This window comes from Coccinella septempunctata, chromosome 9, assembly GCF_907165205.1.
Source record: "Coccinella septempunctata chromosome 9, icCocSept1.1, whole genome shotgun sequence".
Lineage (NCBI taxonomy): Eukaryota > Metazoa > Arthropoda > Insecta > Coleoptera > Coccinellidae > Coccinella > Coccinella septempunctata.
The window spans coordinates 16,467,737-16,484,154 of NC_058197.1; the positions used below are offsets into that span (position 1 = coordinate 16,467,737).

The 16,418-nt window shown below is 36.8% G+C and overlaps 3 protein-coding genes across 3 annotated transcripts; 1 reads left to right on the plus strand and 2 right to left on the minus strand.

Annotated features, from left to right (window-relative positions):
* Positions 1-191: 191 nt before the first annotated feature.
* On the minus strand, positions 192-7,555 carry LOC123319837. The gene is made up of 14 exons (XM_044906798.1): positions 7,187-7,555; positions 7,029-7,128; positions 6,627-6,932; positions 6,388-6,572; positions 5,972-6,331; positions 5,588-5,910; positions 5,111-5,530; positions 3,633-4,553; positions 2,017-2,441; positions 1,642-1,913; positions 1,411-1,585; positions 1,087-1,359; positions 919-1,011; positions 192-864 (listed from the first exon to the last, which is right to left on the minus strand). Exons 1-14 carry the CDS (start codon positions 7,216-7,218, stop codon positions 763-765), a joined length of 3,987 nt encoding a protein of 1,328 aa, XP_044762733.1. The 5' UTR covers positions 7,219-7,555; the 3' UTR covers positions 192-762.
* A 140-nt stretch (positions 7,556-7,695) lies between these two features.
* On the plus strand, positions 7,696-9,654 carry LOC123320175 (short-chain specific acyl-CoA dehydrogenase, mitochondrial). The gene is made up of 7 exons (XM_044907379.1): positions 7,696-7,885; positions 7,941-8,205; positions 8,322-8,442; positions 8,501-8,681; positions 8,735-8,895; positions 8,998-9,323; positions 9,379-9,654. The coding sequence occupies exons 1-7, from the start codon at positions 7,852-7,854 to the stop codon at positions 9,503-9,505; spliced, it is 1,215 nt and encodes a 404-aa protein (XP_044763314.1). The 5' UTR covers positions 7,696-7,851; the 3' UTR covers positions 9,506-9,654.
* Positions 9,655-9,706: 52 nt separating this feature from the next.
* On the minus strand, positions 9,707-11,445 carry LOC123320176 (palmitoyltransferase ZDHHC16). Its single transcript, XM_044907380.1, has one exon. The coding sequence runs from the start codon at positions 11,372-11,374 to the stop codon at positions 10,235-10,237; it is 1,140 nt and encodes a 379-aa protein (XP_044763315.1). The 5' UTR covers positions 11,375-11,445; the 3' UTR covers positions 9,707-10,234.
* Between the last annotated feature and the right edge of the window lie 4,973 nt (positions 11,446-16,418).

Below are 16,418 nucleotides of genomic sequence, written 5' to 3' on the forward strand. Positions count from 1 at the left end.
GTAAGTGGCGCTATCTGTATTCAAACTATTGGTACTTATATTTTAATCGTTCCTTACCGAGTAATTAGATTAGAATTGAATCTGTACATCTTGGGAGTTCTTCTACGAATAGAATATTTATTTTAAATTGTTGAATGATTCTTACGTGATAAATTGAATGTATGGCAGTTACCTGAATAAAAACGGATAAATCCAAAATTTTCATAATCTTTATTGTACAACCTACATGTGTTGCGAAACACAAACAATTAATTTATTTTCAAAAGTGTTGCATAATGAAAAATTCGAATGTTTTCTACATATAATCGATAATTGTATCTCTATAATACATCGGAACATCTTTACATCAAAGACATTACCAAATACACCTCTCTTAAATATACGTATGTGTCATATAATATGTACAAACATAAATATTTTTTTTATCACACGAAAAAACCTATCGGAACGGATCACAATTAAAATTTCAGAAATTGGAATTGTTCATATCTACTAATTATAATACTTCTTCAACACGGAAAACCATTCGAAATTAAAAAAAGGTCATTCGATCATCGAACATAAAATGGGAAAATCGACGAAAACGCGAATTTTCATCAATTCAGAAAACTTGAAAATGTCAAGTTCAAAACTGGGGTCAAGTGCAATATGGGGGAATATCCATGGGTAGATGGACATCGGTCCTCATCATTAACAAGTTTTCTCAGTCTTTTTCTTATTTTCCGAGGGTCAGACAGTTTTCACCCTGGAAAATTGTAACCGCTAGTCGTCCTCGAAGGATTTCTCCTGCTTGATACACTTGTCTGGCAGTGACTGATCGGTATCGTTCCACTGGTTTTGGTTCTTCAGATCAGGTGGGTTGGACTACAATAAAAACAGGTAAATATTTCATTTTTTACCGTTAATTCATTGTATTACCCTTAAACCGTCAATTCTTTTAGGGAGGTAGTCGGAAAAGGTGAATACATCTTCTCTTTTCACAGTCATCTGTTCTCCGTTCTCGAATTCAACCTGAAATAGATAATAGCAATCACAATTCGTACCTAACCACAAACATTTTAAATTCAATCATATGACGATACTCACAAATAATGAATATCTAGTGGTCCTGGCAATAAATTCGACCTCATGTATCTGACCGTCTGTCCATTTGATTGGCACCTTCTGACCGCACTTAGGTGGTCTGGTCTTCCAGGACCATATCAAATCGGAGAAAAGGGCATCTTTGGCAAATGAGTCCTCCTCGGGGAAGTAAACGCATATATAAGGCATCTCTATGACTTGTAGCACGGTGGCCTTGTAATATTTTTCGTTATCGACGCGTTTCGCCCAGATTTTATCGCCAGCCTTCAAGGTAGCCTGCGGTTTAAGATTAATTATCAAGGAATATTAGTCAGGGCATTAACTAACCTTCGTAGGGTAGGCCACACACTTATTCGGCTGTGAACTAGACGGACTAAGGGTTTCTTTCTTTTTCTTCTCGAGCAAGGGTGTCTCCACTTTCACAGCCTTCAATGGTTCCGGTACGACAACTTTCTTCACTTGGGGCATCTCGATTAAAGTTTTCCCGGACAATAAATCAGTTCTGAAACGTTGTTGCAAAGTTAGATAACGAAGAATTATGAGAAACCATTGTCTTACCTCACATCCTCTTCGAATATATCCATGACATCATCGAGCTTCACGGAGACCCCTTTGGGGGTCAAACAGGAAGCCTTGAGCTTCAGATACTCGCTCATTCCGTTCGCATCGCCAGCCTCTGGGGGCTTCTCACCGGTTTTGAATTTTTCCATTATCGACTTCATGCGAGCTATCTGCTCCTGTACATATTTCTTGGGCCTCCCCAGGCCCCTCTGACCCTCCACTATTTGTCGCAGGGTTACCTTACGATAATTTGACTTAGATTTACCAGGCTGAAAGGTCGAATGATTTAGCTGTCATTATCAAGTTAAGAAATGTCAATGTTTTCAGGTTAGGTTTAATTTTGACAGAATAATTACACCTGGACCAACTTACGCTTTTCTTAGATAGATCCAGAGCCTGATTGCCTTCCAAACTAGGCTTCCTGATCTTCTTCTTCGCTTCCAACTGTCCCTCACTCTTGACAGTCCGGTTTGCGTCTTCATCCTCCGATTCGCAAGTGGAACATCCAGATCCGCAGGTAGAACAGCTGTCCGAACTGTCAGAATCTGAATCTTCCGAGCTGGATGGCTCCTGCTTGGGTACCATGGTACTGTTGATTCCTCTGCTTGCACCCTCTGTCGGAACATCTTTCAGATACTCTTGCTCGAATTTGGATAAAAGGTTGTAGTCCTCCGATTTGTCGATGAAATTTCTGCCTGTCTCGTTGCACAGGATGTTGCTCAATCGGCTGATCTTTTTCTCGGCCGCTGTCGCTATTTCTTCATTGTTGAAACGTTCGATCACCACCTTGGCGTTTTCTGAAATTCAGGGTGGAGTTTTAGAAGGTTACCGAACAAAAATCTTGGACTACCTGATGTGGAACACAATCGATTTGTGTTTATTTCATCGTCCAATTTCTTCGTGCTGGGACTCAACATATTCATGGATTATTTTCACTTTTTATACACAATTCAAGATTATATTAATATAATATTAGTACATTGAAAACCGATTGAAGATTTTACACAAACATGCAATGAACAACATGACCGAGCTTTTTGTTTTATACATTTGTATAAATTCAGATTTATCGTTGATAAAATTATTTCATCTATTACATGTTGTGGTTACCAATTATTTTTAGGGAAATAAAATACATTACTCGACAATTAATAGAGATCGTTGATCCATCAATTAATTTCAGGTATGTATATTCAAATATTTTGATCAAATAAGAGAGTATGTTTAGTTGATAATCTTGTTTTTCTTTTCAGGAAATAATGAAGAGTTTCTAGAAAATTTTTTCACTTGAATATACAGGGTGAATCTTTGACTCGTACAATTATTTTGACAGTAGATTCTTGAGGTCAAAAAACAATTTTTTCAGATTCCGTTTCTGATAAAAAGATATGGCCATTTTAAGTTTTTACAATAAGCTGTGTGCCATCCCTGGAAAAAATGGTGAAGGAAAAAAGTGTTTCTTTTGTCCTCAAGAATCTACTGTTGAAATATTTGTTCGAGTTGAAGACTCACCCTGTATGTGACATTTTTGGATGGAATTACAGAGAAAAAAAATTAAATGAAATGAATTAATCAGATTATTAATTCTTACCTTGCACATCTCCGGATGAATAGAAAATATCAATGATTGCAAATGCAGGACATAAACAATTGGTTGTAATGTAAATTATCATCATCGTTTGGTACTATTTCTCTGAATAACGATTTAAAAAAAAAACGTGAAATGTTTACCAATTGTATTATTTTTTAGACTTTCCATGAATCATCCGAACAAATAGGGCACCCCGAACCATTTATAAACGGCTTCCTTGTACAAGATCCATTGCAATAACACAACGAAAAAAATTACAAAAAGTGGGTTCTAGCGTTCTTTTATTAATCAATCAAATAAAGCATACAATCAAGGACCATCATTTACAAACCTTACCTTAGAAATCATAAATAAAAAAATACTTGCACTACAAACTACTTGATAATTTTCAACTCACCATCTTCATTCTCTTTCTCCAACTTGATGGGAGTAGAACTGAACGGGAAGAACCTATCGTTGTTGAAATACGTGCTCGTCATGCAATTATTCACTACGTAATTCCTAACACCCAAATCACCCCTATTCTCCAATTCCTCCACTGGGTTGAAACTTATCTGATCGACGGCCTGTTGCAGGGCCATCTGCAGTCTAGACTGGGGATCTTCCACATCCCCTACATCCCTAACGTACTGGGATTCGTGATGCACCCTTGCGGTTTCACAGGAGTTCTTTAAAATATTCTTAATGAGATCTTCAGGACTAGATTCCGTTTTCTCTTTGACCGGTTCGTTCTTAGCCTTAGTCTTCCCCCTATCGTCAGACTTCGATGCAGCGTTACCCTGCTGAAGGAAAGACAAGAAGGCCTTGTTGAAGCCAGGATTAACGGTTTCCGTGCTCCCAACCTCAACCGAACTGGAGGAAACCACTTCCTCCCTCTGACGATGGGTGTAAGTCGCAGGCTTGACGACAGTGGATTCGGGGGACAGGCAGTCTTTTTCCAGCACCGTAATGGTGCCTTTGGACGTGTGGATGGTTTGTACTTTACCCAGGGAAGGCAACGATTTGGGGTCGCTCATCTTTCTGAAATTCTTGAGGGCTAACATGGTCGGCGATTTTCCCTCTTCGAACACGTGAACCGTGTGAACGGGATTGGGCAAGTTTTCTATCGACAGCTGGGGTATGTTGGTGTGTTGGTTATCGAACGATTTCAATTTTTTCTGTTGCTCGTGTTCCTCGGCGGCTTCGCGGATTATATTGTCGATTTCGTTCTTTATTTCGGAATTTTCGTGCGAAGTCTCATCGGTTTCCGTCTTCACCTGGGTGGCAATCGGAGATTTGGAATTTTCCAACGAGCTGTGATGATTGTGGTGATGTTTTTCTGCAAAAGAGAGAGCTTTTCAATGAAAATACCAATAAAGGAGCTGAAATATTCGACCAGTATAGAAAAAGTATTCTTCATATTTTCTCGCATATTTATTTTGACGAATATTTCAAATATTTAAAAATATAATATATCTATGGTTGCTTTGGCTGAATGCAACTCTATGTAAAAAATCCACAGAATTAAATTGAATTACAAATGTGTAGTGTCATAGACTTTATCTTGTGTTTCTTGACATTTTGTTGTCATCATAGCTCTGTGTTTTTCAACTTGGCAAAAAGAAGAACATTTGAATGTTCACAGAAAATATCATTAATTTATGCAAATGACAGGTTATTTTTGAATGCGGTACTCTTGTACGAAATTACATAAACAATGATAATAAATACTATAATAATACTATTTTGTACCCCAATGGAATTGAAAAAGTGAGTTTATACTTGATTTCCTTATATATTATCTAATATATTAGAATCTACTGCTAAAATATATGCAAAAGTCAAAGACTCCCGTTCCTACGAAACTACTTATTTAATTTGAAATTTTCCACTTACTTTTCTTATGCTTGTGTCTGTGCTCCTTATCGTCCCTATGTTTGTGCTTCCTCTTCTTGGACTTGTGATGATGCACGCTCAACAACTTATCGGCCTCCTTGGCCACCAAACTCTTGACCAAATCTGAAGTGTCTGCCGAAGTCCCACCTTCCGTCAAGTTCAGAGGAGCCACGATTTTACCGCAAACTTTCTTCGTCTTGCTCTGGCAAGCCGTGTAGATTCCGGTGAGATCGTCCATGGTCGCCTTCTTCTTCTTGTGGCTCTTGCCTTCCCCGTCCGATTTTGCCTTCTTCGGAACTTTGTGGACGGAAACCGAACCGTCCTTCTCCTGTTTCTGCTTGTTCCTCTTGTTGCGGCCAAAGTATTTCCGTTTGTTGTTCACGCGGTATCCTTCGTCGCAGAAAGATGCATCTTCCGCTTCTGTACAGGGGAAATTTTCAATAAGGAAAATTTCACAAAATTCATCATTGAACTTACCGATTTCACCAGCTTTCAACCAAATATCTTCGAGAACCTCCAGCTGTTGCTCATCAGGAGCGATCTCATCCTGGGCAAAATCTAAACGATCCTCTTCCATAAGTTGTATTTGCAACTCGGTAGGAAAAAGTGAGAAGTCCTGTTGTAAATTCATTTTTCCCTTGCGAGATTTCTTCATTGGGCCGTCAATGAAGCTCTGAGGCAGGGAGGTGTTGTTCTTGTTGCAGAGGATATCTTGGGGCAAGGGTAAAGGTGCCGCAACTTGACGATTCGGTTCTTCGGGATGGGGACCTACATCTTCGCCTTTAAGCCACATTTCATACCTATGAAAAAAATATTAATTCATACCTTACCATATTTTTCGATTAATTTCTCCCGACATACCTATCAGGTTGGAACCTCTTAACAAAAGTGTCCATGGAGATTTTTACCATGTCTTTGCTACAGGTACACTGCGAGGCTCTTTTCCCATACTCTACCCATCTTTCACAAGCAAAATTCGTAGATTCTGCGCAATTGAAACCATGGTTGAAGCCTGCATGATAACCGTATGGAAAAGTGATCATAATCTCTCCAGCTTCCTGTGTGATCTTATTGTAAGGTATGGAATATTGTTTAAGGATTTGAGGAGATATCAGAGTCATCTTATGACGAAGAAAAGCATTGCACGTTTTGTAACTGCCAGGAAAAAAACCATTGGCCAGTCTTTCTAATCTTCTTCCATGTTCAGGAGGTACAGCATACCTACAGATAGAAAAACATCAATCATACAGATTGCAGCGTTTTTCATCTCAATTTACCAAGTTTTAGGAGCTCCAAAATGAAGATAATTTATAGAATATAAATCCATGTCTTCTGTGTGCCAAGCAAACGTCGTTTTCCACATACCAAAATAGAGATAAGCAGTGTTGACTCCCTCAATTGAAATACCATAATCTTCATTTACGTAATCAAGTATTGTGCCTAATCTATTTATATTCCATTCCTGCAAAAATTAATGAAGTGAAAAATGAAATCGACAGCTACACAGCAAACTCACGTTAACATTTTCATCTGTTAAACTCCCCGACACATCAGCACCATAAATTGGAGCCACATAGGTTATGTTCTTCCAGTATTTTCTCTCCAAATCTTCGTAATCAAAATGTCTAGGAGTTGCATACCGTTCTGAATTTGCTAATTCACTGTATTGTTGGACTGTCATCGACTTTTTCTGAATGTTTATTTGTTGATATAGGCCTTGTTTACCAGTTACAACTTGGCAAATTGGGGCTGGAATGGTAACTTTAAGATCTTCTAAGTTGTAACCTGATTTACGAGGTACCCATTCTGGAGGTGGAATAACCTGAAATCCACTTTGCAGTAAGTTTTGGCTAACATTGGTGGAATGTCTCCCACCGGGAAAGGAGGTTATGTTTTTGCAAACAAAATGCAAACTTACCTTAGCTAATCCAGCTTTATGTGCCCCTTGGGACTCCATCACTTGAACATACTTGGAGAAATCCTTAAATTCATCCCAAGTAGGTCTGAATACCATAATCCTAAGAAAAATCCATAAAATACACCATTTATTTACAGTACTTAATGTAATTAACTTACTTAGGAATTTTGCTGTTGTAAACTTCTGCCATAATTTGACTATTTTTGGACAAAATAAAAATCAGAGATTTATACAGCACATTTGTTTTGCAAACTTTTCAAAGAGTTCAATAAAAACTTGTGTACACACAGAATTTCATTGAAATTCTAATCCGCCATTAATGGCACACAAATTTCCACGTACCGAAGGGATTACTCTTTTTAAGCGTCAGATTAATTGAAACCAGGTGTTTCAGATGGAAATTATTGTTGAGCTCATATTCCTTCGAAATCCCTTGTAATTGATCTTTCCATTCGTATTCAATAACATATTTATATTTCACATATAAACACTAATATTCTTTCACCCATTTTGAAGATTCGAACCACAGAAATTCGAACTGTCAAGTAGTCATAGAAATATGAAAAGTCTAGCATTCTATGATTCCATTCTCATCTTTTTCTTCTCGTGGCCCATGCCACTGAATTTCTGCCAAAGTTAGAATTTTGGCCTGCTTAAAATTTTTTTAACCAATCAAATTACGAAGTTCAAAGTTCACTTATCAACAACTAGGATAAAAGTATTTTAACTAAATGTATTGAATTTTATTAACACAAAATAGGTGATTCCAGTGCCTTTTACATTTACAACCGTAATTTTATACTTTTTATTACTTGAGACAAAAATGGCATTATTCAATAAAATTGCATCTAGATTGGGTGAGCAGAATTTGTTTTGTTTCCACGTTTAATCTCCTGAATACTTTTTTCACAGGCAACTGTGTGAAATGCAGGGGTATAGCATCTTTGAGTGCTCTACCAGAGACTCATCAAATGCTTCAGAAGACATGCAGAGACTTCGCAGAAGGGGAATTAAAACCAATAGCTGCAAAAACGGATAGAGAACATCTATATCCTAAGGACCAAATAAAAAAGATGGGGGAACTGGGTTTGATGGCAATTTCCGTTCCAGAATCTTTAGGAGGGACTGGGCTCGATTATTTAGCATATGCTATCGCCATGGAGGAAATTTCAAGGGGGTAAGAATGTGAGGAACTCCGAGTTAGAAATTGAATTTCTATTGTGATTAACAGACTAGAACTGATCATTTTTATTATTTCTATTCGTATTGTTACTATATTGTTTGGTATTTCAGTTGTGCCAGTGCTGGTGTTATAATGTCTGTTAATAATTCCTTATATTTAGGACCAGTAGAAAAGTGGGGAAATGAAGAACAGAAAGAAAAGTTCATAAGACCTTTCACAACTGGCGATAGAGTGAGTCTTTTACAACTGTCAGTAAGTGGCTTATTATACACTATTTTGCTTGTTTAAGGTTGGTTGTTTTGCACTTTCCGAGCCAGGAAATGGTTCTGATGCTGGTGCAGCTTCAACAACGGCAAGAACTGTTGGTAATGACTATATACTGAATGGAACAAAGTCATGGATAACTAACGGATACGAGAGTGAAGCAGTTGTTGTATTTGCAACCACAGACAAGAGTTTGAAACATAAAGGTTAGCTATGATAAATTTATGCGAAAACATTCTATAAGTTGGAATCATTTAAGGAATATCCGCTTTTCTTCTTCCTAAACCAATAAAGGGTTTGGATCTTGGAAAGAAGGAGGATAAGCTGGGAATAAGAGGTTCCTCCACATGTTCCTTGATTTTCGAGGACTGTCAAGTGCCCAAAGAATCAATGTTGGGAGCCCCTGGATCTGGTTTCAAGGTGAATCAATACATAACATTTTCTTTGTTAAGTGAATATGAAAGTTTAAAAAATGCATGAAATTATTCAAGAAATCGTGGTGAGAAACTCGTTATTCTTCAGATTGCTATGATGACTCTTGATTCTGGTCGAATAGGTATAGCTTCTCAGGCGTTGGGAATCGCCCAAGCTGCCCTCGAAGTTGCAGCTGAGTATGCATCCAAACGTTTGGCCTTTGGTAAACCTATACTCAAGCTACAGACCATACAGAATAAACTCGCAGAAATGGCTTTGCAGCTGGAATCCGCTAGACTTCTAACATGGAGGGCCGCTTGGTTGAAGGACAACAAAATGAATTATACAAAAGAGGCTGCGATGGCTAAATTGGCTGCCAGCGAAGCGGCTACGGCTTTGAGTCATCAGTGTATTCAAATACTTGGAGGGATGGGGTGAGTGTTTCCGGTATTTTCCTCTCGATCATATAATTTTATGTTCATGTTTTAGTTATGTTTCCGATATGCCGGCAGAAAGATTCTATAGAGATGCCAGAATTACGGAAATATACGAAGGAACTTCAGAAATACAAAAACTCGTCATCTGTGGAAACCTTATCAAGGAATTAGCCCTTTAAAGTGGTATTTTAATGGTTGAGCTTGAAGAGTTGCAGCGATATGGGGGCAAGTAATTGTAATATTTCTATACTATACAATTCAGAGAAGACTGAACGAATTTATGATTTTTTATATCGTTTGTCACAATAATAAAAAGTATTTTCATGTATATGAATTTATTTCAAACCATTTTTAGATCATTTTCCAATCAAAAATACTACTGCCACATACTCAACATTTATTGAATAAAAAATACATTCAAATGTTGAAGAAAATCATACACAACGTTCGGCTATCAAAATATCACAAAGTTTTGGAGTTCTCAACTTTACAAGTCAGTTTTTTCTTGGCAGATGGCCTCTAACCGCATTTCCATCTCCATAATTACAACATATGGAGTTGACAAGATCCGGAATGTGAGCATCATGTTTTATAATGAATAGATTATAAACATTCATAAAATCCTCATAAAATAAATGTTGTCATAAACAAAATTGTGACTAGACAAATTCAAATATTGAATCAAATTAAGAATAAAAAAAATATCCCAACAGAGAGGTGAAATGGTCAGAAAATTTCACTCAACATCGGACTGAAGCACTCGAGCACTAAAACCATATAGATGAAATTGAAAAAAGAATGTAAATAGTTCTTCTATTTACGATATTTTCCACAGCTCATGAAGCTTAATTGTTTCCATCCACTTTGAAGCTACATCACAATTATTTTCTTATCAAAACACCCGTCAGCTAGGGCCACTCGTCAAAAACTGTTTTATCCATAACGGTATACCACATGAGTCCATTACCAGGTGGTTCATGACCAGAAGGCAAGATCACATTCTTAAAGAAAGTTCTACCTTGTACCAAACCAAGAAAAAGCCTCAAATTTTTTTTACATCCAAAGTCGTAAGGATTTACGTACTTTTCACCAATTTCAGCTAGCCTCTTTGTCTCTGTTTTATTTATATGTGCTTCTATGCTAGTTTCACCTTTACGAATGAGGTTATAATGCCAGTAACTCAAAGAGCCTAAGGCAATCAATACACTCAAATTTATCAGTACCATGTAGACAACACATCTTCTTTTAGAAGGTTCATATAAATACTCATTCAAAGGAGTTATTTGTATTTCGAAGTTCTGGTGGAATACATCATTAAAAGGCTCTTTCTCAATGTATCCTTTATGTTCAACAGCAACTAACATTCCAGATTTATTCAATCTCACTGGGTGCCCTTCCAGTTCTTCATCAGCATTCAAGTTGATTATTACATTATATCCGATATCAAATCCAGCCGTGATTATAAAGAGTACACCAATAACCATGTAGACCATGTAAAGGAAGAAATATCTGTGATTTTTAAAACCCACACAGTTGTTCAGCCAAGGGCAGTGGTGATCCATTTTAAGAATACATTTGTTGCAAACTGAACAATGGTGTGCTCTCGGAGGTTTTGGCGCAATGCACTTTTTACATATACTGACAGCTTCGGTTAGTAATTCACCTTGAGGAGGATAACCTGGAGGTGTTACTACAGCTTTATAGTAATGGAATATTATATTCACAAGAAGCCAATGCCCTATTATAACCAAAATAACACACACATAACAGTTTCTTTCCCACCAATAAGGGAGTCCTATCCAGTATGCGATAACTACAACACTTGCTGTTAAACCAGTTACAGCTATAACAAAAAGGGGCCCCAAAACATTAGCAAAGTTATCTACAGTCCAGAAAAGTGGTTCCATAAAAACATCTGCAATATACCCAGAATCTAAAAAGTGGTTGTAAGTGAGAGAAATTAAACTCGTACGACATCGTTCGTATTTAGTGAAGCAAAAATTATATAATGCCTTCGGAATATTAGATATTTGCCATATTAAACGCATTTCTCGTTTATTAAAATTCTAAATTTTTTTCAGACCATAGACAAAATGATCGGTCATAAATGAGCTCACAGAAAAAGAAATTACCATCTGATCTCTGATCCACAGAAAAAAAAACTGTTCTATGATCTAAAAATGTTCTATGGCCTAAAGAAGAACCAGCGCCGTGAAAATACCGCTATAGGCAACAAATCATATCGAGCCACCCTAGAAACTGTGTATGTTCAGTTGCAGAAACTAGTCCTGGAACAGAAAAAGTTTATTGTGAAAGCAGCCAGAATAATATTGATATATTATATATATATATTATATTAACAATCGGCATTCAAATAAAGAATAATTCACTTGAAGAAGAACAGCAGAAGAATTGCAGTTTCTGATTGAGGACAGTCCAATGAAACTATATTCTGAATTTCAAAATGATACGAATAAAAGTTCTTCGTATCGTCTTGAAATTGAAAATATACATTGATTGGGCTCTTTTCTATCAGAAACTGCAATCGGTTCTTCTTCAAGTGAATTATTTTTCGTTTTACGCCCCTTTGAAGGGATGGAAATTTGGTAGGCCCCAGCAGCCGAAATAAATTTTTTTCGTCAAAACTGAGCTCAGATTTGAAATCAGAGACCTCGAATTATCCAGAAAAACTGTACGGCACTTCAATATCTAAAAGTTGGATTTTTGATTCCGATCGAAAAAAACGCAAGGCTATACATCATGAAAAATTTTGGCCGAAAATGCTTTTTTTCTCGTATCGTCTTGAAATCCAAAATATAGTTTAATTAGGCTATTATCTACCCGAAACTGCAAGCGGTTCTTCTTCAAGTGAATTATTTTTCGTTTTACGCCCCTTTGAAAGGCTGAAACTTTGGTAAGCCCTAGCAGCCGAAATAATTTTTTTTTCGTTAAAACTGAGCCTAGATTTGGAATCAGAGACCTCGAATTATCCAGAAAAACTGTACGGCACTTCAATATCTAAAAGTTGGATTTTTGAATCCGATCGAAAAAAACGCAAGACTATACATCATGAAAATTTTTGGCCTAAAATGCTTTTTTTTTCGTATCGTCTTGAAATTGGAAATATAGTTTAATTAGGCTCTTCTCTATCCGAAACTGCAATCGGTTCTTCTTCAAGTGAATTATTTTTCGTTTTACGCCCCTTTGAAGGGCCTCAACTTTGGTGGGCCATAGCAGCCAAAATAAATTTTTTTCGTATCGTCTTGAAATTCGAAACATAGTTTAATTAGGCTTTTCTCTATCAGAAACTGCAATCGGTTCTTCTTCAAGTGAATTATTTTTCGTTTTACGCCCCTTTGAAGAGCTGAGATTTTACTAGACCCTAGCAGCCGAAATAAATTTTTTTCGTCAAAACTGAGCTCAGATTTGGAATCAGGGACCTCGAGTTATCCAGAAAACATGTAAGGCACTTCAACATCTAATAGTTGGATTTTTGATTCCGATCGAAAAAACGCAAGACGCAAAGATGAAAATAGAAAGTTTTCCTTCAGACATTCTTGAAAATATTGCGCCATGACTAGAGACGAATTTGACCAATTGATCTTCAATCCAACGCAATCTGGATCAAGGATTGAAAGCACATTTTTCTTCAGACATTTTTGAAAATATTCCAACATGACTAGAAACTATCTGTTATTATGATCTTCAATCCATCATGAAAAATTTTGGCCGAAAATGCTTTTTTTTTCGTATCGTCTTGAAATTCAAAATATAGTTAAATTAGGCCCTTCTCTATCAGAAACTGCAATCGGTTCTTCTTCAAGTGAATTATTTTTCGTTTTACGCCCCTTTGAGGGGCTGAAACTTTGGTAGGCCATAGCAACCGAAATAAATTTTTTTCGTCGAAACTGAGCTCAGATTTGGAATCAGAGACCTCGAATTATCCAGAAAAACTGTACGGCACTTCAATATCTAAAAGTTGGATTTTTGATTCCGATCGAAAAAAACGCAAGACTATACATCATGAAAATTTTTGGCCTGAAATGCTTTTTTTTTCGTATCGTCTTGAAATTCAAAATATAGATTAATTAGGCTATTCTCTACCCGAAACTGCAAGCGGTTCTTCTTCAAGTGAATTAATTTTCGTTTTACGACCCTTTGAAGGGCTGAATCTTTGGTAGGCCCTAGCAGCCGAAATAAATTTTGTTCATCAAAACTGACCTCAGATTTGGAATCAGAGACCGCGAATTATCCAGAAAAACTGTACGGCACTTCAATATCTGAAACTTGGATTTTTGATTCCGATCGAAAAAAAAGCAAGACTATACATCATGAAAATTTTTGGCCTGAAATGCTTTTTTTTTCGTATCGTCTTGAAATTCAAAATATAGATTAATTAGGCTATTCTCTACCCGAAACTGCAAGCGGTTCTTCTTCAAGTGAATTATTTTTCGTTTTACGCCCCTTTGAAGGGCTGAATCTTTGGTAGGCCCTAGCAGCCGAAATAAATTTTTTTCATCGAAACTGACCTCAGATTTGGAATCAGAGACCGCGAATTATCCAGAAAAACTGTACGGCACTTCAATATCTAAAAGTTGGATTTTTGATTCCGATCGAAAAAAACGCAAGACTATACATCATGAAAAATTTTGGCCTGAAATGCTTTTTTTTTCGTATCGTCTTGAAATTCAAAATATAGTTTAATTAGGCTATTCTCTACCCGAAACTGCCTTCGGTTCTTCTTCAAGTGAATTATTTTTCGTTTTACGCCCCTTCGAAGGGCTGCATTTTTGGTAGGCCATAGCAGCCGAAATAAATTTTTTTCGTCAAAACTGAGCTCAGATTTGGAATCAGGGACCTCGAATTATCCAGAAAAACTGTACGGCACTTCAATATCTAAAAGTTGGATTTTTGATTCCGATCGAAAAAAACGCAGGACTATACATCATGAAAAATTTTGGCCTAAAATGCTTTTTTTTTCGTATCGTCTTGAAATTGAAAATATAGTTTAATTAGGCTATTCTCTACCCGAAACTGCCTTCGGTTCTTCTTTAAGTGAATTATTTTTCGTTTCACGCCCCTTCGAAGGGCTGAAACTTTGGTAGGCCCTAGCAGCCGAAATAAATTTTTTTCGTCAAAACTGAGGTCAGATTTGAAATCAGAGACCTCGAATTACCCAGAAAACATGTACGGCACTTCAATATAAAAACAGGTTTTTCCATTCTAGACGAAAAATCGACAAAGATAAAAAGCGCCTTGAATATATCGGCATATGCAACACATCATATCCGATCCCCTAGTAAATTCTATTGTAGCGCCACCTAGGCGGTGTTTAACGAACATAGTCCAGCTCATTACAGTTTTCTATTTCAGCTCCAGTAGAAAACTGTTCTATAGGAGAGACAGGTTTCTACTATGCGGGATAAAGAACACTGTAATTGATAAGTAGATGTTCGTTGAAATGGTACTAGATGGCGGAGCAAAAGAATTTGTGGAAATTTCATGCAGGAATGGAATGTTTTTCGATCAGAATTAGAAAACATGTCCACATATTAGAATGCCGAACATGTTTTCTGGATAATTCGTGGTCCCTGATTCCAAATCAGAGCTCAGTTTTGACGAAAAAAAAATTATTTCGACGGCAATGCCTACCAAAGTTGCTGCCCTTCAAAATGGCATAAAACGAAAAATAATTCACATGAAGAAGAACCGATTGCAGTTTCTGATAGAGAAGAGCCTAATTAAACTATATTTTCAATCTAAAGACGACACGAAGGAAAAAGTATTTTCGGTGAAAATTTTTCAATATAACTGTGACTCATCTAACTCTTGTAAGTCACTTTACTGCAAATAAAAGATTATGGAGTAAGTTTCATTTATGCAGGATAATATGTCTTATTGGAGACTGAACGAGTAACATATTACAATGGCCTGCTTGCTTCCACGACTTCAACACCATGGAACAGATGAATGAGTAATGACCATACCGCCACCAGGGCCGATCTGCTGAATAATATCACAGCATACCGGTTCGGTGACGGTCTGGACTAAAACTCTCACTACAATATATGAATTCACCTAAAATTACAAGATATAGATGGAATTGTTATGTGTATACATCCTGGGTAAGTTTCACTCGTCAAGTGCATTTCATTATACTTTACCACCTTATGACAATCGGCTAAAGTATAATGCCAGCCAAAATAAATAATTTTCAGCTAAGCTAAGATTATTAAATTCAAAATAAAGATTAATTAGGCTATTCTCTACCAGAAACTGCAATCGGTTCTTCTTTAAGTGAATTATTTTTCGTTTTACGCCCCTTTGAAGGGCTGAATCTTTGGTAGGCCCTAGCAGCCGAAATAAATTTTTTTCATCAAAACTGACCTCAGATTTGGAATCAGAGACCGCGAATTATCCAGAAAAACTGTACGGCACTTCAATATCTGAAACTTGGATTTTTGATTCCGATCGAAAAAAACGCAAGACTATACATCATGAAAATTTTTGGCCTGAAATGCTTTTTTTCTCGTATCGTCTTGAAATTGAAAATATAATTTAATTAGGCTATTCTCTACCCGAAACTGCAATCGGTTCTTCTTTAAGTGAATTATTTTTCGTTTTACGCCCCTTTGAAGGGCTGAATCTTTGGTAGGCCCTAGCAGCCGAAATAAATTTTTTTCATCAAAACTGACCTCAGATTTGGAATCAGAGACCGCGAATTATCCAGAAAAACTGTACGGCACTTCAATATCTGAAACTTGGATTTTTGATTCCGATCGAAAAAAACGCAAGACTATACATCATGAAAATTTTTGGCCTGAAATGCTTTTTTTCTCGTATCGTCGTGAAATTGAAAATATAATTTAATTAGGCTATTCTCTACCCGAAACTGCAATCGGTTCTTCTTTAAGTGAATTATTTTTCGTTTTACGCCCCTTTGAAGGGCTGAATCTTTGGTAGGCCCTAGCAGCCGAAATAAATTTTTTTCATCAAAACTGACCTCAGATTTGGAATCAGAGACCGCGAATTATCCAGAAAAACTGTACGGCACTTCAATATCTGAAACTTGGATTTTTGATTCCGATCGAA